This window comes from Aquarana catesbeiana, linkage group LG01 (genome assembly GCF_042186555.1).
Source record: "Aquarana catesbeiana isolate 2022-GZ linkage group LG01, ASM4218655v1, whole genome shotgun sequence".
Taxonomy (NCBI): Eukaryota; Metazoa; Chordata; class Amphibia; order Anura; family Ranidae; genus Aquarana; species Aquarana catesbeiana.
The window spans coordinates 751,922,750-751,948,533 of NC_133324.1; the positions used below are offsets into that span (position 1 = coordinate 751,922,750).

General features: G+C 43.6%; 1 protein-coding gene across 1 annotated transcript in view; it reads left to right on the forward strand.

Moving 5' to 3' along the window:
• Window positions 1-4,161: 4,161 nt before the first annotated feature.
• LOC141112792 (folliculin-interacting protein 2-like) overlaps window positions 4,162-25,784 on the forward strand; it is a 104,594-nt gene continuing 82,971 nt past the window's right edge. The window contains exon 1 of the mRNA XM_073605870.1: window positions 4,162-4,389. Within this exon, the coding sequence (XP_073461971.1) occupies window positions 4,304-4,389 (86 nt within the window). The 5' untranslated portion in view covers window positions 4,162-4,303. The remainder of the gene's footprint in view (window positions 4,390-25,784) is intronic.

Consider the following 25,784-nt stretch of genomic DNA (forward strand, 5'->3'; position numbering starts at 1 on the left):
TGGGTGGCACTGATAGGTGGCACTGATGGGCACTCATAGGTGGCACTGGTGGGCACCGATGGGCATTGATAGGTAACACTGATGGACATTGAAAGGCTGCACTGCTGGGCACTAATAGGCGACACTGCTGGGCACTGATAGGCAGCACTGATGGCTGGCACTGATAGTCATCACTGGTGGTACTGGCAGGCATATTTAATAGGCACTGATTGGCATATCCCTGGTGGTCTAGAGTGGCATACCTGTATTTTCTGTGTGGTGGCCATCCCTGGTGGTCCTGGGTGGGCATCATAAACAATCAGCACAGACCCCCCCTGTCAGGAGAGCCCCTGATCGGCTCTCCTCTACTCGCGTCTGTCAGAGACGAGTGAGGAAAAGCGGATAAACGGCTCTTCCTGTTTATATCGTGATCAGCCGTGATTGGACATGGCTGATCGCGTGGTAAAGAGCCGCTGTCAGAGGCTCTTTACCAAGATCGGTGATGCGGTGTGTTAGACTGACACACCGAACCACCGATCACCGCGCTGCACTCCCCCCTAGGGCGCGCAATCGCGCTGGACATCATATGACGCCTAGTCAGGATAACTGAACCACCGCCCGACTGCCATTGTGCTATAGGCCGGGCGGGAAGTAGTTAAATATTAACCAATTTACCATTTCAATGCAGGGCACTAATATCCCCTTCCTGCCCAGACCAATTTTCAGCTTTCAGTGCTCTCATTGCTCTCAATTGCTACACTGTACACAAACAAAATTTTTGTCAAATTAACAAGTTATTTCTCACACATGGCACAGCCATACTTGTATGGTGAGTATGGCAATACCACATGTGTGAGACTTTTACACAGCCTGACCACATAGAGAGGCCCATCATGCAGGGAGCACCGTCAGTCATTCTAGGAGCATAAATTACACATATAATATCCTGAGTACCTGTCACAACTTTGAAGGCCCTGGAGCATTAGGATAATGGAAATGCCCACAAAATAACCCTATTTTGAAAAGCAAACACCCCAATGTATATTTTACAAGGCATAACGAGTCTTTTGAACATGTCATTTTTTTTCCACAAGTTTTTGGAAAATGTGGAAAGAAAACGAAAACGCATTTTTTTTTTACTCAAAGGTGTCAATTTATAAGATATTTTTAACATATAGCATGTGCATAGCAAAAATTTCACTCCAAAATACATTCTGCTACTCCTCCTGAGTATGGCGATACCACATGTGTGAGACTTTTCCACAGCCTGGCCACATACAGAGGCCCAACATCCAATTAGCACCTTCAAGTGTTCTAGGAGCATAAATTACACATCTGATTTCATGACTACCTATCACATCTGTGAAGGCCCTGGAGCACCAGACCAATGTAAAACATCCACAAAATGAACCCACGAGACAGGTACTCGGATACTCTGATGGGTCTGGAGACAGGTACTCGGGTACTCTGTTGGGCTGCAGATAGGTACTTGGGTACTCTGATGGACTGGTGATAGGTACTCGATTACTCTGATGGGTTGGAGACAGCTACTCGGGTACTCTGATGGGCTGGAGACAGCTACTCAGGTACTCTGATGGGCTGGAGACAGGTACACAGGTCCTCTGATGGGCTGCTGATAGGTAATCTGGTAATGACAACTAACAGCTAACATTTGCTCAAAATGCATGTACCTCTTTGTCCCCTGCTCCATCTGTCAACCACTGGTCATATGAAGCTTCAATAAAAGGATTTTTGGAAGTGCAGCCGTCCGGAATCATTTCCTTATGATACTCAGATGGGCTTGAGACAGGTACTCTGATGAGCTGGAGACAGGTACTCGGGTACTCTGGGCTGCATATAGGTACTCGAGTACTCTGGGCTGCAGATAGGTATTCGGGTATGAGTACCCTGGGCTGCAGATGGATGCGGTTTTCACCGTATCCAATTCTCATGACATGCGACCGGCTCGCAATGGAGCCTGTTCACACAGGTCCTGGGCAGTTGCAGTGTGGGTTCCTAAAGGGTCCTGTGTGTTTTTAGATCTGGTTCAGGTGCAAATTTATGCAAAAATTCGGACCTGAATCACGCCTGAACCGGTGAACAGAAACGCACCGGACCCCAGGCACGAAACTGTGGCTGCACGTATGTGAACCCGGCACTATACTCTTTGGGTAGAATACATGAATATTCTGTGGGATAACCAAGGGTGGCAGTGAATTGCTTCTCCAGGATTCTTAAAGTGGAGTTCCACCTAATTTTTGAAGTTCACCACCTCATGTTGCTGATCACATTGCCATGAATCATGGATTGTTTTTTTTTTCAGAGCTTATTAACTTTTTTGGCCATGACACAGGTGCACTTCCACAGTACCTAGCTGCTGCAAGGTACGCTATATCAATCGCAGGAGTCAATGGGTAGGCTCCGTAATACGAGTGCGCTGTGCTTTGTACGCAATGTGCATGTGCGAGATCCGCAGATCGGGTATCCCGGAAGGAGCTCTCAGTGGGTTTTAGATGCCCACACTGAAGATGGGAGTGCGCTTACCCAAGGAGGTAACAGTGGGCGATTTGCACAACTATCTAACCAAAAAGAGTTCATTTACTACATGTGCCGGAGTGTATTATGCAAGATGCGACCATTGCGGGGGGGGGGGGGGGGGACTCAGCTTTAACGGTGGCTAAAGAGGAATCCCGAGAAACATAGAAACCCTAACTATAGGGAAAAAGTGCAATTGACCTAATAAATATTGGGTCCAAGTAAGAAGGTGAGCGCAGTATTTGACTGGTGGTGGGATGATTGATCGCACAGTGGATGAACGTGGTGCACTATAAGTTGGATTCACATTACTGTAAAAGAACTGCTTATAGCAATGTTTCTCAATTTTTTTGCGTATCCATCGGTCTGTTGTCATCGGATTTTGTCGGATTGGATGTCGGTGGACACGTCCGCTGACATCAGTCTCCCCATAGAGGGCAATGGGTGGCCCGAACTGGTCGGCCTGAAAAAACGGACAGGGGGAGCCGATCGGTCCGATCGCGTGAAAGGGGTCTAAGGGTAATTAGAAGTAGATTAGAAAATAAGTACGAAAATCCGAAAATGTGAAAATCTGAAATAATAGCTAACTAATAACAGCTTAACTTACTAACTATTAAATTATAGGTATTGGAATTTCCTTTCAAATTTGGCTGTTAGTGAACGTAAAGAACACGAATTTATCCGAAGTTACGAATTATCTGAAATAACGAATGCCGCATCTAAATGAATGGAACGTAACAAAGTAAAAATAATAAATAATAATAATAAAAACTTTTTATTATTATTAATAATTCATTCTGTTCCATTTGTATAGATGCGGCATTCGTTATTTCGGATAATTCGTAACTTTGGATAAATTCGTATTCGTTACGTTCACTAACAGCCAAATTTGAAAGGAAATTCCGATACCTATATTTTGATAGTTATTATTAATTAGTTGTTAGTATCTTGTATTTTACGTTCTTTAAAATTTTTGGATTATCTTTCTTATTTTCGAATTTCCGAATTACTGGATTTTCGAATTTTTGAATTTTCAAATTTCGATCGTAACGAATGGCACGAAAAAAACAAAAAAGGAATGAAACAAAAAGAACACATTTTTTTGGCAGTGAAGATGTCTAATTAGAAGTGACTTTGCTTCTGGTGATACAGAGGAGCACTTGATATGATTATTAATCTATACAGAATTGATACACAGGGTGAATGTTCTAGAATTTATATAGTATATTGTGCAGCGCTGTATTCTTTATGATCGGTTTCTACCATGCAATCTAATCGGTTAGAATGCGTTTGGATTCGTGACCAATCAATGACATTCCGATCTTCTCAGTATGATCGATTCTGATCTATATTGATGGGAAGGGAAGCTATTTGCAAATTCGATCATTTTGATCCAGTCGCACATCAATTGGATGAAAATGCAATAGAAGTGTATATGGCCACCATTTATATTCATCCAATTCCTCGTCTGGAAGTAAAAACGTTCTTTGTCTATTTCTTCTATTCATGACATCTCCCCGATCGTCTCCTATCCCGTGATCATCGCTCATCATAGACACGTCATCACCGTGATAGGAATCCTCCCCGACAGGCAGGAGATCCCCGGTGACGTCACCGCTCCTGGATTTGGGGGGGGAGGGGACCCCGGGACTGAGCCCCGCCCTCTCAGTCACATGAGTGTGGCTCCATGCAGGAGATAAAGCGCTTGTATGGGATCACCATGGCGGGGAGCGGACGGAGAGGGATGTCCTGGCGGGGTATATGAAGCCGTGATACATGTGGCGGCACCATGGCTCTCCTCCACAAGATATTCAGCAAGAGAGGAAACTCCAACTGTACAGCCGGCAGAGGGACCAAGGAGAGCGCCGCATTCAGGTAATAATACCGGACCGCTCTACCTATAAGAGAGATGTACGGGGGAAGGGGAGGTCACATGACCCATCACCTGACCTATCACCTGTACACACCAATCCCCGGAGAAGATGGAGGGATGCTGCATTCTGGGAGATCAGTCCTGGGAAGAAGCATGGATGGCTAGAATAATGCTGATCCAGGGATTAGTGAATGAGCCCCACTTGTGTTATGTGTAATGGAAGCATGTGATCCATGGAGCCCTGTGAGTGATGGGGGATCAGTGGTGTCGCCTGTCTAGGGTGCCCTGCAGACAGCGCATGGTCATGGGGCTCAGCCCAAACTGGACCCTGTAAATGATAGTATAGGGTGGCAGATTGGGGTAGTTTAGGGTGGCATTGGACAGATTGGGGTGGTAATTGGACAGTTTAAGGTGGTATAGGACAAGTGGTTCTGTGGCAGGTTTAAGTGGTAAAGGGCAGGTTGTAGTGACAGTGTGCAGTAAGACTTAGCCCATCCTCCATGCAGATGTGTGTGTGTGTGGAGTTGCAGGCAGTGGCAGCCCATCCATTGGGGGGTGCAGGGGTGCCACCCACTAATCAATGTGTCCGGCCCCTAATCTGCATGCAGTGTGCCAGACACGTGGATTTCAACGGGGGTGTCTTTGTGTTTTTTGAAGCGCATGATTAGAGTCAGAGGCTCTAATTGGCTTCAAAAAAGGGTTTGCACAAGGAGTAGAGCACTGTGCCCTGAGCCCACCCAGTTGTGTGACAATAGCAAATTAATATTTGCTGTTGTCTTCCTGATTCTCCATCCAGCCAATCGGGATGTGGGTCTTAAGTGGGACCCGATTGGCCGAGAGGAGAAGCAATCGTATTGGCTGCTGAAGGAAGGAGGATGGAAGCTGCCGTGAAGCTGGAGACGCAGGAAGGAGCCGAAGCTGCCCGTAACCTAGATGGGGTAATTGCGGGGCTGGTGTTAGGTGTCTTGTTTGCCCACCCCCCAAATATACAGCAACAGGCGCCACTGTATGCAGGCACTCCATAAGAATGGATGCACATGCAGGCAGGAGCAGATGCATGGATCTGAATGCAGAGGCACTGCGTTTGGTTCCGTGTCCCCGCTCTTGCCTGCATGTCAAACTTTGACATGTGATTGTCTGTGCAACCACTGCATGTGCATCCATTTCTATGGGCAGTCGGCACTCCGCTCCAAGTTGGAGCCTGCCAGCAGCTCTGCACAGAGGATGGGATTGTTCACCTGTCTGAGGGAGACCTAATCTCCCCCCCCCCCCCCTTCATTCACATTGGTGCAATTTTACAGGTCAAATTGCATGAGAAATCAGAGCCTATTGCCGGTGTTTCATCAAATGGTGCATCTCGTCGCATAATGCCTCTGACGATCTGCGCATTCGTAGAATGTAACGTCACTCCAGCTGATATGTTGATCAGCTGGCGTGACATCAACACTGCACACATGCGCAAATCATCGTCGGTGGCATTACCTGATGATCTGCAAACCGCGGAGGGAGAATCTAATAGTCAGATTCTGTCTCACTGTCTGTGCATGCGTGAGACTTGACATCGTCCTGCAACACACCCAAATCCGTCCAACCACAATAGTCTTCTGCCTGTGACTCCACCTATGACATTGCTCAAGTCATAGTATTCAGATGAACTCACACAATTTGAAAGCCGTGCTCAGTGTAAAGGAGGGCTAAAGCTAGCCAACATGGGACAGTTTAGAGGGCACAGGGCTGATCAAAAAAAAAATCACTGCATAGGCTCCCCAATCCACAAAAGTGAGCTGGATGCTATTGTATTATGATAGAGGCTCCTTCTCTGTCAAAATACACTGATTAGTACTGCAGTCGATTACCAGCTGGAACAAAAATTCCCCAACAAGCCCGTTTGTGAGAAGTCAATCATTATGTTGACTTCTCATGAAAGGGAATGGCCATTGAGGGCCAGCTTAAAGCGTGTGTGTGTGTGTGTGTGTGTGTGTGTGTGTGTGTGTGTGTGTGTGTGTGTGTGTGTGTGTGTGTGTGTGTGTGTGTGTGTTTTGTTATTTAAAAAAAAAAAAAAAGCCTACCTGCTCTGTGCAGTGGTTTTGCACAGAGCAGCTCAGATCCTCTTCTTTTCAGGTCCCTCTCTGGTGCTCTTGGCTGCTCCCCCTCGAGCAGTGCCCCCAGAGAAAGCCGCTTGCCCTGGGGGCACCACTGTGTGCTCGCTCCCAAGCTACTGCTCTATGCGCTAAAAAGACACATAGAGCCACAGCTGGGCCCTGACCCTCGCTCTCTCCTCATTGGCTCGCTGGCTGTGATTGACAGCAGAGGGAGCCAATGGACTCCTGTTGCTGTTTCAGCCAATGAGGCAGAGTCCTGGGATAGCTCAGGCTATCGTGAGATAAAGATTGGGTGGGTTTCTGCACACATTGAATGCATGAAGGTAAAAATCCTTTAGCCCAGGTTCACACTGACTGCAGGAATGAAATTGTGCGCATTCAGCTGAACTCACATGATTTCATTCCCTCATGTCAGTCCCGATTTTGGGGGCGATTTCAGAGACATCTGTGCGGGTTTCTGCACTGATGTCAATGGAAATCGCAGCCCGAAATCGCCAAAAGTAGTACAGATATGACTTTTGGAAATCGGTGCGGCGTTGTACCGATTAGGACAGTGCCATTGCTGCTGATTTGGCATGCGATTTGACATGTCAAATCGCATGCCAAATCGCACCAATGTGAACCAGGGCTCAGAGCCACTTTTTAAGGCATAGTTCACATTTACCAAAAACCTGCCGTTTGTAGAGAAAACTGCACAAACTGTGCAGCATTGACTAATGCCCTTCCCGTAGGTATAGGACATTTATATACCTCCGGAAGCTTGATTTAAAGGAGAAGCAAAATCAAAAATATTTTGGCTATACTCCTCCTGGGGATAACAGAAGTGCAGTTCACTCTGCACACCTGTGACCTGTCTTCAGCCGACAGTGAGCTAAAGCCCTCTATCGGCTGAAGACAGAGCCTGAGCCACCCCCTCCACAACCTAGTACTCCAGTGAGTGCTGGGGGAGGGCAAAGCAGAGAGCCTCTGACTGACAGTCACCACACTGCTCAGAGCGGAGGGGAGAACAGAGCGATCAACGGTGTTTGATCACTCAGTTCTCGCTGCGGAGCTTGTGGGCAACAGATGCCGCTTCGGATCAATGCTGTAACTACTTAGGTGAGTATAAATGTTTGTTTTTTTTTTTTTTTTTTTTTCTTTTTTTGAAAGCCATACTTCTCTTTAAAAAAATTCCAGAGCTGGCATCATCCCATCCTGTCTTGTTGCTAAGACACTCTCAGCAGTTACTGTTCACCCCCGGCATCACAGGAGCTAGCTTTTTCTCTGATTCAAACCCACTCATGTAGAGGTCGACTGAGATATCTGGCAGTTTTTGGAAATTTTTAATTAATTGGCAGATTGTGCTGCAAATTGGGCCGATTCATTTATGCACTAGCCGGTTCACACAGGGGCGATCCGACTTGTAGGGCGACTCAGCACGACCCTGCACAGCATGACTTCAGCGTGACTTGCAAATGACTTCTATAATAGAAGTCAATGCAAGTCGTCTGAAGTCTCCCCGTCAGTGCGACTTGAGTCTCTCCTATCTGGGCAGCCTGCCAAGTCTGAGAACATCGCTGATAAAAGAAGCAGAGATGCAATGTTTCTACTTATCAAAGGAATGAACTCCGGTCTGTAGAAGATCTCAGTTTAACCATGTAACCACTTCCAAACTGCCCGCCGCAGTTTTATGTCGGTACTTTGAAGAGGAATATTATTGCTATGGCAGCAGCTAGCTGCCATAACCCCGGTATCCTCTTCAGCAGGAGCTTCGCTTTCAGATAAGCAGCAGATTTGCCGCAAGATCACTTTTTATCGACGGCGGAAGATGGGGGGGAGGGGGGGGCCACTCGCTGTGCTCAGTGCCCTCCGCCGCTTACCGGAGCCGCCGGTAGCTGTGGAGGCGATCAGATCCTTCTCCTGGCTTAGTATGGGGATGAGTGAGGGGAAGATGGGCCCCCACCCGTCTCCATATTATTGCAGGGCGGAAGCAATGTCAAAACGTCACTTCTGCCCATAGCACTTAAAGGGCCATTTTTTTATTTTTTCATATGACAACATTTTTTTATCTTTGCATTTTAGTGTAAATCTGAGGTCTTTTTGACCCCATCATATATATCACAGCGATATCTAAATCTCGGCATCAGCCAGAGAAAAACCCATATCGGTCAACCTCTACACTCGTGCATTCTCTCTCCCCTGACACAGTAGCTCTGAGTGCATTGTTTGAGAGCCCACTCCTGTAATGGGGGAGGTAAACAGTAAGAGCTGGGAGTTTCTTAGCAACGCCCTAGCAACAAGGCATTGGATGATACCATCTCTGGGTGTATTTTCAGCCAGGCTTCAGGAGGTACATAAATGGCTCACACCTATAGCAAGAACATTATTCAACTTTGGTCAAAGCTGCACAGCTTGCTTTAATCTACGGGCACCCCTTACCAGCATGGACAGCTTTTTGGTAAAAGTGGAAAAACTATGTGCATGTCTTTTTTTTTTTTTTTTTTTTTTTTTTTTAGGTGTTAAGGCTCCTATTCCATTGCATGAATACACGTTTTACTACGTACAATAGTAAAACCATGCATAGTGCATTGCAGCATACATCTTTCTCTTTTTATTCTCAAATATTCCTGTTTGAAAAAATCTGTATTTTTTTACATATCTGCGGTTGAGCCATGGATCAGTACACTGATACTTTGTACTTCCAAGGATGGCATTGATGGACATAGCTGACTAAGGAGATGGAGCGTGTAGTATGAAATGACACATGGCATAATGTGCAAGCATTCCATTTTGTTGTGTGCTAGAAGGGATCAGCTTAAAGATAACTTGTGAGAAAAATCTGCAGGCTGACGTTGCTGGCCAGCTCCTGGAAATTCTAATTGCTTTTCTGCTGTACTGATTAAAATTTCAGTGTGTTAAGTAGATTGGGTAACACAAGCATACAACAGGTAAAGTCACAACTCGTGAACTGTAGGTGTGTTATCAGTTGGTGACTTAAGGTATTTAAAGTGTAGTTCCACTTTTTCTGTCAAATTTGAAACTAATTTGACTGCACTAGGAGATCTATGTAAATAAAAAATGGTTGCCATGTGGACCGCTGTTATGTTTGTAGTACGATCATCTTCTATGATTGTCAGCTCCTCCTTTTGTCCATGATGTCATGTGGGTTTTTTTTTTTTTATTTCAGGAAAATGCTGACTTATGGTGACTAATGACGTGAATGATCATAGAAGATAATCATATTACAAACAATGCTTCTATTATTTGTTGTGCCTATGTGAATGCTTAACCACTTCTGGACCAAGCCTATTTTTGACACTTTTATGTCACACGGTATTTGCGCAGCAGTATTTCAAACGCAATTTTTTTGGCGGAAAAAATACACTTCACTGAATAAAAAAAAAAAACCTAAACGATAAAGTTAGCTTTTTTTTTTTTTTTTTTTTTTTTTTTATATATTGTGAAAGATGATGTTACTCCGAGTAAATATACCTAACATGTTATTGTTTTAAAATTGCGCACACTCGTGGAATGGCGACAAACTAAGGTACTTAAAAATCTCCATAAGTGATGCTTTAAAAAATTAACGGTTACCAATTTAGAATTACAGAGGAGGAGGTCTTTTGCTAGAATTATTGCTCTCGCTCTGACGATCGTGGTGATATCTCACATGTGTGAACTCAATACTGTTTACATTTGCGGGCGTGACTCGCATATGCGCTTTCTTTGGTGGATGAGGGCGCGTTCAAAATGTATTTATTTTTAATCTGATAACTTTTATTGCTGTCACAAGAAATGTAAACATCCCATGTGATGTTAATAGGTGGTAACAGGTACTCTTTATGGAGAGATCTGGGGTCTAAAAGACCCCAAATCCCTCCTTTGCACCAAAACATCGCTTCTGGGTTAATACATCGGAGACCCGATCAAAGCTGGTTCCGGCTTTGTTCGGGATCAGTGGACATGCCAGCTGGTCCTTGGGGTCTCCCAGTGGGAGACCCGGGTGGAGTGGCGAAAGGTGGCGGGGGGGTGTAACTTTCCTCCTGTACCTTGTGATAACAGCCGAGCGGCTGCTGAGACGCATCACTTGTTATCAGAAAACCGACCACCAGCTCTAAAAAATGGTACCGGGTTGAAGCCTGCAGCTGCTTCACCCCGGTACAACCACTTCCTCATGACAACTTAAAGGTATGTCATTTCATATGAAGTGCTTAAAGTTCCCCCTTTTTTTTTTTTTTTAATTATTATTATTATTATTATTATTATTTCAGCTTCTAGTATGTACCAATATACCGTTAATGTACTTCTTTATTTCTGTAAAAAAAGAAATCTTTCTATTTTATCTTTACACCTCTTACCTCAAATAAGGCTTTGATGGCTACTTCTTTTCTAATATCCCTTGATTAAATAAATGAAGGAGCTGGTCTGAAAATGTTATCTACTTTTATCTAATTTTTGTAAAGTTCTCTTTAATTGGATTAGTAAAGTCAAATGTCAAAATGTGCACAGGTACAGTTAAAACTTAAAATATCATGAATGTATCAGATGGTCTTGTTATATTTTTACTCCTGGGTGGCAGTACACGGTTACTTTGTGTATATAGTGTGTTTTACATTGTATCATTGAAGAACAGTGGCAGTTCTTATCTATACATTCCATTATAGTCTCTCCAGTCTGTCTAAATTTGTTACTTTTAATTAATGTTTCTTCTGAGTGTGATATCAGTTCGGTGAATTTACAAATCACTCTGTATGCAATTCCATCCTAGGCAATTATAGTTTACTAGGGAGAAAAAAAAATGGTTCAGTAGTGAGGCTCTCCTCACATTTCTGGGATAAAGCAGCATCATATCTCCATGTCCTTTTTCTTTGATGGCCCCAAATGAAATCTACAGAGGAGATCTATTTAGCAAGGACTCTAACTCTTATTGGTGCTTTAAAGAGGAGCTCCAGTCTGGTCACAAAAGTACAAATACTGTACCTGCTGACTTTTAATATAATGATACATACTTGTCCAGAGATCCAGCGATGTCGGCACCTCGTCGATTCAAGTGCCGGCATCTTCACTAAGGGAAACCGGCAGTCAAGCCTTCAGGCTTGACAGCTGGTTTCCTACTGCGCATGTGCGAATCATGCTGCGCTTTCTGAATAGTCCTGCCGTTTTCTGGGATGTGTGTGTGTCCCAGAAGGCAGCAGGGGGACGGAGGAGGGGTTGGATATACTGAGATCGCTGTGGCGCTCTCACCTGGTAGTGGGAACGGTTATCTGTCAACCAATATGTAAGGCCCCAGGGTTTACAACCCATTTAAAAGAAATTATTCACTTCCCTCTCCTATCAGACCTCAGATCTGACCAGCAGCTGACTATGGATGTTTCTTTTGTGGATTGTAGGCATGTGACAGTCATTCTCTGGTGATGACCTAGCCTAGTGCATGTAGTGTACCAGGCCACCAGAGTGATAGGGCAGCATGTGCAGTGTAACTCTGGACTCTTCACTCCTGGCACAGATTTCTGTCAGTTTATAGAGTTCTGTTAGGTCAGTCACAGATCCAGAAATGTATACGAGAAGATTACAGCTTGCCAAAAATAGGTAGTCCTAACATGAAGGTCTCTGTGCCCTAAGTAGAGGGATATCCTCCTTCCCCAAGTGTCGGGTAATTCAGAAAACTCTTTGCGCAGTAGGGAATCGGCTGTGAAGCCACAAGGCTTCACTGCTGGTTTCCTTTACAGGCAATGGCAACGGCAGCACCCTGGAGCTGATGGAAACATTGGTGTGCCGACATCGCTGGATTCCAGGACCGGTGAGTGTCCTAATATTAAGTCACCAGCTACAGCATATGTAGCAGCAGACTTTTCAATTTTTGCTTGGGGGGGGGGTACTCCGCTTTAAGGCTGTCAGCAGATCGGCTTCTACAAACTTGGCAGTACCTAAAAATGGAGAACTGAGCATGTGCAGAGCGGGGTGGGTAGTGTATTACTGGATTTTAAACCTTCTAGGCACTATGTTTTACAAGGCTCTACCTGGAAAAGTGTGTGTGTGTGTGTGTGTGTGTGTGTATATATTACCCTAGAGAATAAAATGGAGGTCATTGCAATAGTTTGTCACACCGTATTTGCGCAGTGGTCTTACAAACGTGTTTTTCACAAAAAAAAAAAAAAAAAGATAATGCTACGCTGAGTAAATTGATACCCAACATGTAATGCTTCAAAAATTGTGCCCACTCGTGGAATGGCAACAAATTTTGACGCTTAAACGTCGCCTATGGAGATTTTTAAAAGATTTCTGCAGGTTACCAGTTTTGCATTAGAGGAGGTCTAGTGCTAGAATTATTGCTCTCGCTCTAACGATCGTGGTGATACTTCATGTGGGGTTTCAACTACGTTTTCATATGCGTACAAAAAATAAATAAAACTTCCCCTTTTTAAGAGCATTGGGTGGAAGTGACATTTGATGTTGCTTTCACCATCCAGTGCTATGGAGCCGAGCGGGGGCCATCTTTCCCTCACTTGGCATCCAGCCTGTGAGGGAAGAGGACCCGATCGTCTCTGCTGCTACCGATGGCTCTGGTAAGCAGCGGAGACTACCGGAGTGCGGCAGGAGGGGGAGGCCCTTTCCCGCCCCCGATAAAAGTGATCCTGCAGCGAATCTGCCTCTGAGACCACTTTTATCTGAAAGCCGACCACCTGCTGAAAAGGAGGATACCGGGCTTATGGCAGCTAGCTGCTGCCATAATGGTATTCCTCTTCAAGCAGCCGCTGTATAATGACGGTGGGCGGTCGCCAAGTGGTTAAACTGATTTGTAAATGATCACCTTGTAAAACAACCCATTCAGTTTAAAATGGAAATGAAGGTAAAACGCTTATGTATAGATATTAAAAAAAAAAGTATACAATTTTTTTTTTTTTTTTTTTTTTTTTTTTTTTTGTGATCATGTTTACAGCTGCATAAGAGCTGGGGGAAAAATCAACAGTATACTGAACTTGGGGGGGGGGGGGGGGGGGGGGGGGGTTGTCAGGACAAGTCTGATCATTGGAGGAGAGCTGGCTAGAACGGACCACAGTGTGTTCTTCTGCTTAGTGTGGTCAGTTTTTACTAGGAAAGCGGAGGGACTGGCAGGGTCACCAGGTATTTCACACAGGGGAAGCAATACAAAGAACAGAATACTCTTTTCATACAAGTACATGGTACAGCAGGAACATATCAGGAATATGAAATGTTGGATTTACAAACGCTATAAATTTGCTGTATGGCATGTACATGAGGTGAGCTTCACAGCGAACAGTTCCTCATTACATCATTCAGTGGTTAATGTCTGTGAATTGAGCTATCTCTTCCACGTACTCTCTGACCTGTTCCCTTTGACCATTTTGATGTTTGCCAAACATGCTAGTCTGTTTTAATATGTAGATGTTAGGTTGTGTTTAGGAAGACAGATATGGCTGCTTAATAATTACAAAAGTACAGACTCTGGTTGTTTGCTCAAAGTTCTGTACATCATCCAAATCTAGCAAAAAGTATCTAGCACCCAGTGATATTGGGATATGTTTGCCTTTCAAAGTGTCTTTCTTCTGTGCTCCCCCCTTTTTTTTTTTTTTTTTTTTTTTTTCTTTTTTCTTTCAGACTAGGATCGTAAGAGCACAGAGGAACATCGCTGTAACAGCTTTGATTAGAATTGCTGAGTGTTCCCCGAGTATGTACTTTGATAGACAGATCACCCATCTAATGCCGGGATGTGTGACTTGTATCCAAGTACCGGTGCCAGGAGGCTGGGCTGTGTGTGATGGTGAGTGGCGGGAACACTGACACTCGGCAATTCAAATGAAAGCTGTTGCAGCGATGTTCCTCGGCTCTTTGATCTGCCCGGCAATCCTCTTTCTCTCCTCTCTCTTCCCCTGCACAGGTGAGGCTGCATTGTTGGGCACAGGTGAAGTTGATGTTAATATTTAATTTTGCATAAAACATTTTAAGTCGAATTTCATGAGATAATTTGAGGGTGTGATTAGGGGTTGGGTGGGGCAACTGGTGGCAAGTAACCCTTAAGGCCTGGCTAGTAGCTCCGGACTTGAAATTTTGAGACCTGTGTTTTAGAATGGCCCAATCAAAGTCCAGACCTAAATCCAATTGAGAATCTGTGGCAAGACTTGAAAATTGCTGTTCAGACACTCCCCATCCAATCTGACAGAGCTTGAGCTTTTTTGCAAAGAAGAATGGGCAAAAATTTCACTCTAGATGTGCAAAGCTAGTAGAGACATCCCCAAAAAGACTTGTGTAGTTAGTTACGTAGTAGGTGAGGCTGAAAAAAGACACAAGTTCATCAAGTCCAACCTATGTTTGTGATTATATGTCAGTATTACATTATATATCCCTGTATGTCGCGGTCGTTCAGGTGCTTATCTAATAGTTATTTTGAAACTATAGATGCTCCCTGCTGAGATCACCGCCTGTGGAAGGGAATTCCACATCCTTGCCGCTCTTACAGTAAAGAACCCTCTACGTCAGGGGTCTTCAAACTTTTTAAACAGGGGGCCAGTTCACAGTCCCTCAAACTGTTGGGGGGCCGCACTATAGTTTAAAAAAAAATATGAACTAATTCCTATGCGCACATCTTATTTGTAGTGCAAAAAAAAACAGGAAAAAACAATACAATATTTAAAATAAAGAACAATTTTAATCAACATTAACTTATCAGTATTTCAGACTCCCCTCATCACAGAACTCCTCCCAATCACAGATCTCCCCCCCCCCCCCCATCACAAATCCCCATCACAAAGCCCCCCAACACAAACTCCTCTCCATCACAAAGCCCTGCATAACATACTGGAAAATTTCAAGGGGTATGAATACTTTTTCAAGGCACTCTAATACTGTTTACTTTTTTTTTTTTTTTTTTTTTTATGGTTAGAAAAGCCTTTCTAGTCATCCACCTGACCCTGGTTTTGATTATGTTATGAAGGACATGGACATGGGGTAAAATCTGCCCAATGATGTTTCACTGTCCAGTGTGAACATGATTACTGACCACTGAAAAGCTCTTGCTGGAGAGGGGATACTGGATGGAGTTTAGATCCAGGGGCATGCCCTAAAGTAAAACCAGTGCACACATTTGGTGGGGGTTTTAACAGGAACCTCTATGGGCCGGCTTTTAGGTATAACTTTTGAATGTTGTTTTGTTGTTTGTTTGTTTGTGGGTGGTTTTTTTTTTTTTTTTTTTTTTTTTTTTTTTATGGCTGACAGGTTTTGACTAAGATTTCTTTGTTGTCAAATCTAGCATTTGTCCTATATAAGAGTGAAGGCCCAGGCATTCTTCATTCTGGCTACAGCGATTTGCGTGTGCACATGGATGTACTGGGTTGTATTTTAGGCTTGATTCATACTGCTGCTATGGCAAAGTTGTACGACTTTTGCCTGCGACTTTGCCCTGCAACTGCCTTTCCGGCTTGGATGCTATTTAGGAGCCTGTACAAGGCTGAAATTGCACCCAAGTGGGACTAAAGTGGTGCAGGAACCGTTTCTAAAGTCGGAGCAATTTATTTGGTATCGGTTAAGACGGCTTTCATAGGGACACATTGAATTTTAACATGTCATGTGACTTGGGGTCTCGCAAGTTGGATCCCATGTCACAGCAGTGTGAACCGAGCCTTAACTATGGCCAAAATATTTACTTATATGATGCAGTCTGCCAGTAGCATTACCACAGTCCATTTTTGTTTTTGAGATCTCACTGTGACCTCATTATTTCCCATTCACCCAGCCAGTAGATCTGTTTATTTTTCCTCTTCCTTTAACAGACTAAGCTTTCCAACAAAAGTGGCAGACTTTTGAGAAAAAAACATTCAGTGCTTCCACGAGTGTTTACGACAATCTGCTTTCATTCTTATGGTTTAACCATTTGATCTCGGGAAGATTTTACCCCCTTAATGAACAGAGCATTTTCTTGCTATTCAGCACTGTGCTACTTTAAAGTGATTTGAAAAGCTTTGTGTTTTGTTATTTAAAAAAATGTCATGCCTCCACTGTGCAGTTTGTTTTGCACAGTGTGGCCCAATCATCCTCTTCTGGGGTCCCCCAGCGGCCCCCACATCGTATAACCCCCTAGGAGAAGCGCTGTCCCAGGGGTTACCTTGCAGGCGCGCTCCCGAGTCCAGCATTTGCATCCATAGACGCAGAATGTAGGACTCAGCCCCGCCCCCTGATGCTTGCATCATTGGACTTGATTGACAGCAACGGGAGCTAATGGCTATCCAATCAAAAGCCGAGAACCCCAGGCAGAGAGGTCTAGCGAGTCTCCGCCGAGGGATCGGCTAGAAGGCAGGTCGCTATTAGAAGTTTTTTCACCTTAATGCATAGGATGAAAAAACATGAGGGTTTACAACCCCTTTAACTGGAATTTGCCCGGTCATGCAACACCGTATGCAAATTAAATCTATTTTAGCGTCATAACAGCAGAGCGGAGATCGTTAGACAGGACAAATTGCGAGAGAGAGTCACAGTAGCATTGCATGGAGCACGGGGGCTGCCCGGGATAACTTTGCAGATTAAATAGCAGGTGATTGGTTGCTAGGACACAGAGGTCCTAGCAACCAATTGTAAGCTTGGTAATATGCAAAGTTAACATCGGCCGCTTCTGCGCTCCATGCAGTGCTACTGTGCCTCTCATGATCTGTCCTGCCTCCCGATCTCTGCTTTGTGTGCCTGCCGGGTAGCAGAGTAAGGGGAGAAGAGGACCTGGCTCTGAAGGATGAGGGGGATGGGGAATGATGTAAAGGGGCAGGGCACGGTACTGTATATTGGGGAGGTAATGTGAAGGGAGAGAAAGGACTACTGGGGCAGAGCACACTACTGTGGGGTGAAGGGGGCAGAAAGGACTGCTGGAGAAAGTGATGTAAAGGGGCAGAGCCCACTGCTTGGGGTGGATGGGTGATGTGAAAGGGGCAAAAAGGACTACTAGGGGGGGGGGGGTGGATGTTAAGAGGGGAGAACACACTGTGTGTGGGGGTGATGTGAAGGTGGCAAAGGGTACTACTGTGTATGGGGGGACAAAGGAGGACACTACTCTGGGTAGTGATGTGAGAGGGGCAAATGACACTACTGGTGTGTGTGTGTGTGTGTGTGTGTGGTGAGAGGCAGAGGACACTGCTGTGGGGGGCATGCCACATTGCTGCGGGGATGGTGATGTGAATTGGGGTTCAGGACGCTACTGTGAAGGGACGGAGGACACTGATGTAAGAACTGGATTGATTGTGATCTAAGAGGAGAGGGGGCTGTGATGTGAAGCACCTGACTCATTGGAAGCACAAGCAGTTTGGACCTCTGCTGGAAGAAAGTTCTACTGATCGGACCTCTGTGAATTTTAATTCATTACCCCTGATCTAAACTTGGCCATACACTGTAAGATTTTCCTTGTTCAGCTCTGCAAGCTAAATGAAAGAAACCACTGGATTTTCCCCATTCCTGCTAAACATGGGCAATGGATGAATCCGCGGTGCCAGCTTTTCTATTCTGACCTGAATGGTACCTGCATGTGATTTAGATGTAATTGCTGTTTGGCTGACCATTTCCCTCCTGGCCTCTTCCATATAAATTTTTTTTTTTTTTTTTTTTTTTTTTTTTTTTTTAATTGAAAGGTGCTGACAGGGTCGACCACTGCTCAAATTTTACCCAGTTCATCAGGAACAGACTTTGGCCCCCTTCACACGGGTGGACTGTTCAGGTCCGCCTGTCAGTTTTTTTTAGGTGAACCTGAACGGAGGCTCCATACAGGTCTATGGCGTGACGGATGTCAGTGGTGACATGTCCGCTGACATCCGACCCGCTCTGATCCGCTAAAGTGTGATGGAGGAAAACCCTACTCTTCCATCTGTCTGCTGGTTGGATGAAAACGGACTCTATGGTCCATCTCCATCCGATTCCCCCATAGAGGAGAGCGGCGCTCTGACAGGTCGATCCCTGCACAGTGTGCAGAGACAGACCTGTCATCTGCCTGCTCAGTGGGGATCGACGGAGCGATCCCCCGCTGAGCAAAGCGGAGCCCGTACACGGACCTGTCCGTGTGAAAGGGCCCTAAAATTTACTGTATGGCTACCTTGTCTACAGGGTGATGACTGTGTTTTATAATGCAGTACAGGGTCAGAAAGTGTTCCTGGCAGGATCACTGGTGACGATAGAGACAAACAAGCCTGGAAAAAGACTGATGTAAGGAATTGTAAGCTGCATTGTACATTTTTGTTTTTGGGTTTAGATATATTTTAGCTTTAAAGGTGGATGTAAACCCAATTCATGAAATTTGAGCTGGGCACATATATCTGCAGTGTTTTCTTATCTCTCTTCAAAGCACTTGGTCCCATAGCTGTCTCCTGCTCCGTTCTCAGCCTAACTTCCATCACATATGATAAAAGCAGCCTGAGTTTTGTGTTGGAGGATGCTATAAATTAGCACAGAGCTGAACGATTCAACGACGTCTCTGAAAGTCTCTACCTATGAGGAGAGGGGGTGTGTGCCTTTTCTCTGATCAGCTGTATGCTCATGAAGAAAAAAAAAAATCTAACACCATGTGCACTTTCTAAACCGTATATAAAGCTGAAGACAGGAGATATACATGTAAAACTTATGTAGGATGATTTGTTTCATCCCTGTGTATCTGAGGCTGTTCACTTTACTGGGTATAAATGAGGGTTTACATCCTCTTTAAATTGCTTTTGCATTAACATTGCCTTGTGTGAGGAACAATATCCCAAAAAAAATAAAAATGCCCAAGTACCCCAGCCCCAGCTACTTTGCCATAATTTTATATGAATGCATAGTAGAACAAGCATGTGACAAACAGTTCTGTCCTGCCAGCAAAACATTTGAGGATCTAGGAGTAGAAAGGTGGTGTGGAACTTGGATTACGATAATCGGCGTGGCAGCCCTGACTGCTAAAGTTTTCTAGATGGCATTATCAAAGTCTGTGCACACATGGCAAGCAATACAAGTAATTTAACAGTGAGACACTGAAGTAATATTGTGTTGCTCCACAACCAGAGCATTAAAAAAAAATACACTGTAATATAACACCGGGAGGGCCAGGGCACTACAGAACACATTTGTTGCACATCTGAATTTGAGGTAGGATTCCGCACTCTTCCCTATAAGAGATATATATATATATATATATATATATATATATATATATATATATATATATATATATATATATATATATATATATATATATATATATATATATATATATAAATATAAATATAAATAGTTTACATATTTAATTAGGCAAGTGTGAAGAAATGGTGCAAAATTTAAATTTTTGACTCATCAGTCCAGATCACCTGCTGCCTTTTTTTTTTTTTTTTTTTTCACCCAAGTGCCTATGTTTTTGTGCATAGTTGAGTCGCTTAGCCTTATTTCTTCATCAGAGGTCATAATTCTTCCATTTAAGACCACTTCTTTCCAGACTTCTCCGGACAGTAGATGGGTGTACCTGTGTCTCACTGGTTTCCGCCAGTTCTGTGCTGGTGGCACTGCTGGACATTTTTCGATGTCGAAGGGAATTAAGCATGATGTGTCTTTCATCTGCTGCATTAAGTTGGCCAACCACTGCGTCCACGGTCCTCAGCACTGCCTTTTTTTTTTTTTTTTTTTTTTTTTTTTTTTGTTTTTTTTTTTTTTTTTTGTTTTATTCTTCTTCAAAAGAGCTTGCACAGCACATCTTGAAACCCCAGTCTGCTTTGAAATCTTTGCCTGGGAGAGACCTAGCTGATGCAGTGTACCTACCGTGTGTCTGGTTGCTGTACTCAGTCTTGCCATGGTGTATGACTTGTGCCCTGAAACTGGCTTCCAACCTCACCTTATTAGCAAAGTTTGGCTGTTCCTCGCCCAGTTTTAACCCTCCTATACAGCTGTTTGTTTCAGTTAATCAATTTCATATGCAGGTTGAAACAGTCATTATCTTTAGCACCTGCTTGTTATAATTGGTTAATCATACACCTGACTCTAATCCTACAAAACCCTTGACTTTGTGCAAGTGTAAGAATTGCTGCTGGTTTAAAGCCAAAGTAGTCGCACCAAATTTTGATTTGACTTTTTCTTTTCGCTAACTTTGCTTTTTGTAAGTTTATAAAAATAAACCATTAAATATGTTTTTTGAAGGCATCCTTGCTTTACTGTGTGTGTTTGTGTGTGTTTTTTGTGTTTTTTGTGTTTTTTTTTTTTTTTTTTTTTCTGGGATAAGATTATCAAAAAAAAGTCCAAAGTGAGCTCAGAATCTGCACATGTAATGTCTGTCTCCCTTTTTTAAAACTGTTCGTTTTCATTCTAGTGTGTAACTAGTCATGAACTTTATGTTTACAGTTAACATTGGGAAGAGTGGAAAGGGGTAGACTTGTCTGGGTACGTTTTTTGTGCTTCAATGTAATTTGTAAAGCAGTGGCATCCATAGGCATAGGTTTGGTGAACGGTTGGTTGTAGCCAGTCCAGAACAAGAATCTGATCACATTAATTAAATCTAGAAAAGGTAACCCCCCCCCCCCCCCCTTACCTCTGTCAATAAAGAATATGTTACCTGGCTGATTGGCGGATATATAACACTTAACACCCTGTGTGTGGGATGGTGGATAAGAGCATCAAAATTCAAGGCAGTCTGACTTGTGTGGGATCACCCATAGCTTGGTCTGTATCAGGAGAGACCTGCTGTTTTGCTCCACTGGAGTGTCTTGGTGTGTTGGGCCACAGGTCTGGCACCATGTTTGCAGTTGGCTACTGGTGGTTGTTTGGTGTTGCTGTCTTAAATCATTGTGGCATTGGAAGAGGACTGTGGTCCTTGGGGCTTCCTCGTCATGGAGGATGAAATAAGTGATATTTTGGGAGGTTTCAAGGAAATGGACCGGGGGGGCTGTCTCAGAACATGCCTCACTTTTCCGTTGCCTGACCAAACCCTGGAAGATGCAATTTGAACTCTATTTCTAATTTTAAACCTTTATTGGAGCTTCAATTTGAAAAATTAGAAATATAACCCTACAGCGATTAAGTGTGTGTGTGTGTGTGTATAGTGACCATCCGTATACATTTTTGGAGTTTCAAGTTAAGTTGGTCACCCTCCTCGTCTGCAGGAACCCCCCCCCCCCTTACAATGCCACAAAAAAAAAAGGCAATGGACTAAATATAGATGAAATTCTGCTTATTGATTTTCTTTGGACATGACTCATACTTTGACTCAGACGTGTCTACTGTGATTACTTTAAAGGTGTGGTGGTTTCTATGTTTCCTGTGATCATTAGGAACAATTTGCATAACACATTTCCTACTTGCAAAGCAGAAAGCTGAATGTTGTGATTTTTTTACCTGAGGAAATGGAGTACAACTGCTATACTTAGTGTCTGACTGCTGCCCTACAATTCACCCTAGATCACATGCACTGAGAACCAGACATAGGAGTATAATGGAATGTAAGGCTGAGTGACATTTTCCCCTTTGCTTGCACCGATCTGCAGTACATCATGGCTCTGTGCCCACTGTCACTGCCAGTTTTACCCTTGTAGCCTGACCTGAGCACTGGACAAGCTCTGAAAATATTTACCAGGGGAAGGACTTGAAGCTGTGCAAAGATAACATTGTTGCAGACATTGATGTTGACTTTGATGTCTGGCTCAGAGATTGAGTTCTTCAAAGTGTCACAAATGTGTTTTTTTTTTTTTTTTTTTTTATATATATTTCCCAATGATTTTTATTTAAATTTTTTTAACTAATGTACATAAATCCAGCAGGTACACAGACAACAAATAGTGTACATTGGTTGCATACCAGGGTACAAAACTTTGCAACGTGAACTGGCATATTTTCAATTAACACAATTTTCTTCACCCAGATTGTGAGAAACCAAAATGTTAAACAATAAAGATATATGCACTCAGACCCAATCATGCCCCACCCCACCAGTGATGTCTGAGACGAGGGGTTGACATTAGGGTGATACTGCTGCAGTGTTAGTGATTTCCCGCAGATGAAGGGCTAATTATAACAAACTGTGCCCATTGCTGCCTCCATCCAGCACTACACCCCTAGGATGAAGGTCTGAATTTAGCTCATATTTTACATTACATCACAACACATGGCCTTAAGTAAAAAAAAAACAAAAAAAATAGGAGAAAGAGAAATGATAAAAAGTAGGGAAAAGGGGAACAAAGGAAGTTCACCCTGTCCTGGCAAGAGCTACAATATTATATACGTCTCATGAGGCATCCGAGAGGAATTTAATCCAAGGGTCCCAAATTTTGTCAAAGAGCAAGTTTTATCATTCAAGGCGTTCATTGACCATGATCCAAGATACTTTAGACCTCTTTCACACTGGGGCTTTTTTCAAGCGCTTTTGGGCTAGAAATAGCTCCTGGAAAAAAACGCCTCCACTGCAGCCCCAGTGTGAGAGCCGGAGTGCTTTCACACTGGAGCGGTGCACTTGCAGGATGTTAGAAACAGTCCTGCAAGCAGCATCTTTGGGGTGGTGGAGGAGTGGTGTATACACCACTCCGCTCCTCCATCACCCTTGCCCATTGAAAAGAATGGGCAGCGCTTCCGAAGCGTCTGAAAAGTGCTTTGGCGCTTTTCGGGTGCATTTAACCCCTTCTTTGGTTGCTAGCGGGGGTTAAAAGCACCCTACTAGCGGCCGAAAGGCGCCGCTAAAACTAGCGGCACTTTACCGCTAACACCCGGAGCGACTTAGTGTGAAAGGGCTCTTAGACTTTAATAAATTGAACTGGATCGTAGGCGATGGAAATTCTAGCTGCCACAAAAATGAACGCTATAGGCCTCCTCTTGTATCGCGGTGTCCCTTCCACTGGACACCCTAGCAATGCCTGTAATGGTAATTTTTATAAGGTGAGCGAGTAAATAAAATTAGAAGTACAAATCTAAATCAAGCTTACTGTTGAGCAGATCCACCAGGTGTGGCACAGATGAAACAAATCCTCCTACGTAAGTTGTATCTGAATGGCAGTAGAGTAAAGAAGACTGCAGATGGACAACGTGCTGAATTTATAAGCCTGTCTAAGCATTCTGAAAAAATGGGGACAGAGAGCTGAAGTCACACTCTGCAGAGCTTGGTGAAGAGAGCTCTGAGAGCTGATTGGAGGGAAGAGACACACCCCCTTCACACAGGAACAGAGCTGAGGCTGTCAATCAGCTGGAGCCACCTCCCCTGTCATCTATTTTTTATTTTTTTTCTCTTGCTGTCAGGATAACTTGTCAGAAGTGATTCATACTGATGGCAAAGGAACAGAGCAGCAAACAGAAGCAACACTTTGTGCTTTTAATTGAGACAAGTACGCACTATGGAGTAAAATGCTTTGTTCATATTTCATCACTGAGATTTACAACCACCAGCGCCAGAAGCATAATCTGCATAGTTCATTCTTGAAATGCTTGCTGCCTGTTGCACAGTGCACACCAGCATGCATCATTACCCACATCAATGAGCCATTTATGTGTGCATTATGTCAAATAATCCATCCTGCACCTTCACCTTTCTTGCCTGATCCTGGGTGCTCAGTCAGTGGAGATATTGCACAAATCAGCGCACCAAAAAGAGAATCTTCAATATTTACATGCAGTAAAAACCACTGGCTTTTCGAGACTTGCAGATCCCCATCTTTCACCTTGAGAAAGGAGACCTTCAGGCCTGGTTCACACCGATGCAGGTTGCAGTTTGCATTCTCCAGGTGCATTTTGCGTTTTTCAATACACATTGATCCACTGAAGTCTATGAAACCAAAAACAAGAAAAACATCCTTGGCCCTTTCCATAAAATGCATATATGTGAACATAGGAAACCATGTTAAATGGACTGTAATTTGTTTCTGCAAAACTGAAAACACTAAATGCATAGGTGTGAACCAGGCCTAAAGTAAAGAGGTGCGCTGAAATTTCAGCAGCCAAAACCTATATGCTTTTGGTGTGTTTTTCATGGGTCATGTGACTCAAAAGTAAAATGGGAGCATTATTGATGCGTTCTTGATGCGTTTTTCAATGCATTTCAACGAGGTGCTTGCAGCAAGCAAGATTTTTAACACCACAACGGAAGCGCAATGGACTGCTGTGATAACATACATAGAATTTTAAAGGGATGCATTTTCCTTGTGCTAAATGTGCCAGTAGTGGCTGACAAAGTCATATTCATTTAAGTTCATGATATTAAAATGTCAAATTATAATACAATTCTATTAAAAAATATATATTTGAAGTGCAAACTTTCAGCTTTAATTCAAAGGGTTGAGCATAAATATCATCATGTACAAATTTTAGGAACTGCAACCATTTTTATACAGTCTCCCCCCCCCCCCCCCATGTCCAGGGGCTCAAATGTAATTGGACAAATTTGATATCGTAAATAAAATATTCATATACAAAGACTGGGCTTCCTCCTTTCTGATGCTTTGCCAGACTCTAACTGCATCTGTCTTCAGTTCTTGGTTTGTGGGTCTTTCTGCCTTTAGTTTTTCCTTCAATTGAAATGTATGCTTAATTGGTTTTGACTCGGCCATTGCATAAAATTCCACTTCTTTTCCTTCAAAAGCTCCTGGGTTGCTCTTGTAGTGTGTTTTTGGATCATTGTCCATCTGTACTATGAAGCACCGTCCAATCAACTTTGCTGCATTTGGCTGGATCTGGGCTGACAGTATATCTCTAAACACTGCAGAATTCATCCGGCTGCTTCTGTCACCTCATCAATAAACACCAATGACCCAGTGCCACTGGAAGCCATGCATGCCCATGCCATCACACTGCCTCCAACATGTTTTATAGATGACATTGTGTGCTTTGGATCATGAGCTGTTTCAAGTCCTTTTTTTTTTTTTTTTTTTTTTTTTTATTGTTTCAGCACCAAAATTTCCATTAGCCCTGGTTCACATTGGTGCGATATGACTTTTCAAATCGGTGGCAATGGTACCTTCCTAATCGGTGCGAGGCCGAATTTGCGGTGCCGCACTGATTTCCAAATGTAGTTTTTGTACTACTTTTTGGCGATTCCAGGGTGCGATTTCTATTGACATCTGTGCAGAAACCCACACAGATGTCTCTGAAATTGGGACTGACATGCGGGAATTAAGTCGCGCGACCGCGCACAATTTCATTCCCGCAGTCAGTGTGCACCAAGGCTCAGGTGCACCTCTAATATCAGAGATTCCCTTTTTTTAAAGTGCTGCTAATTTTTTTTTTTTTTTTTTTTTTTTTTGATGTGCGTTATGACAAGATTTTGGCTTGTGCTACCATGACCATTGAAATGCATTTCTAGTGGAGAATGCCTAGGTTTGAATCCAGCCTGAGTGACCGAT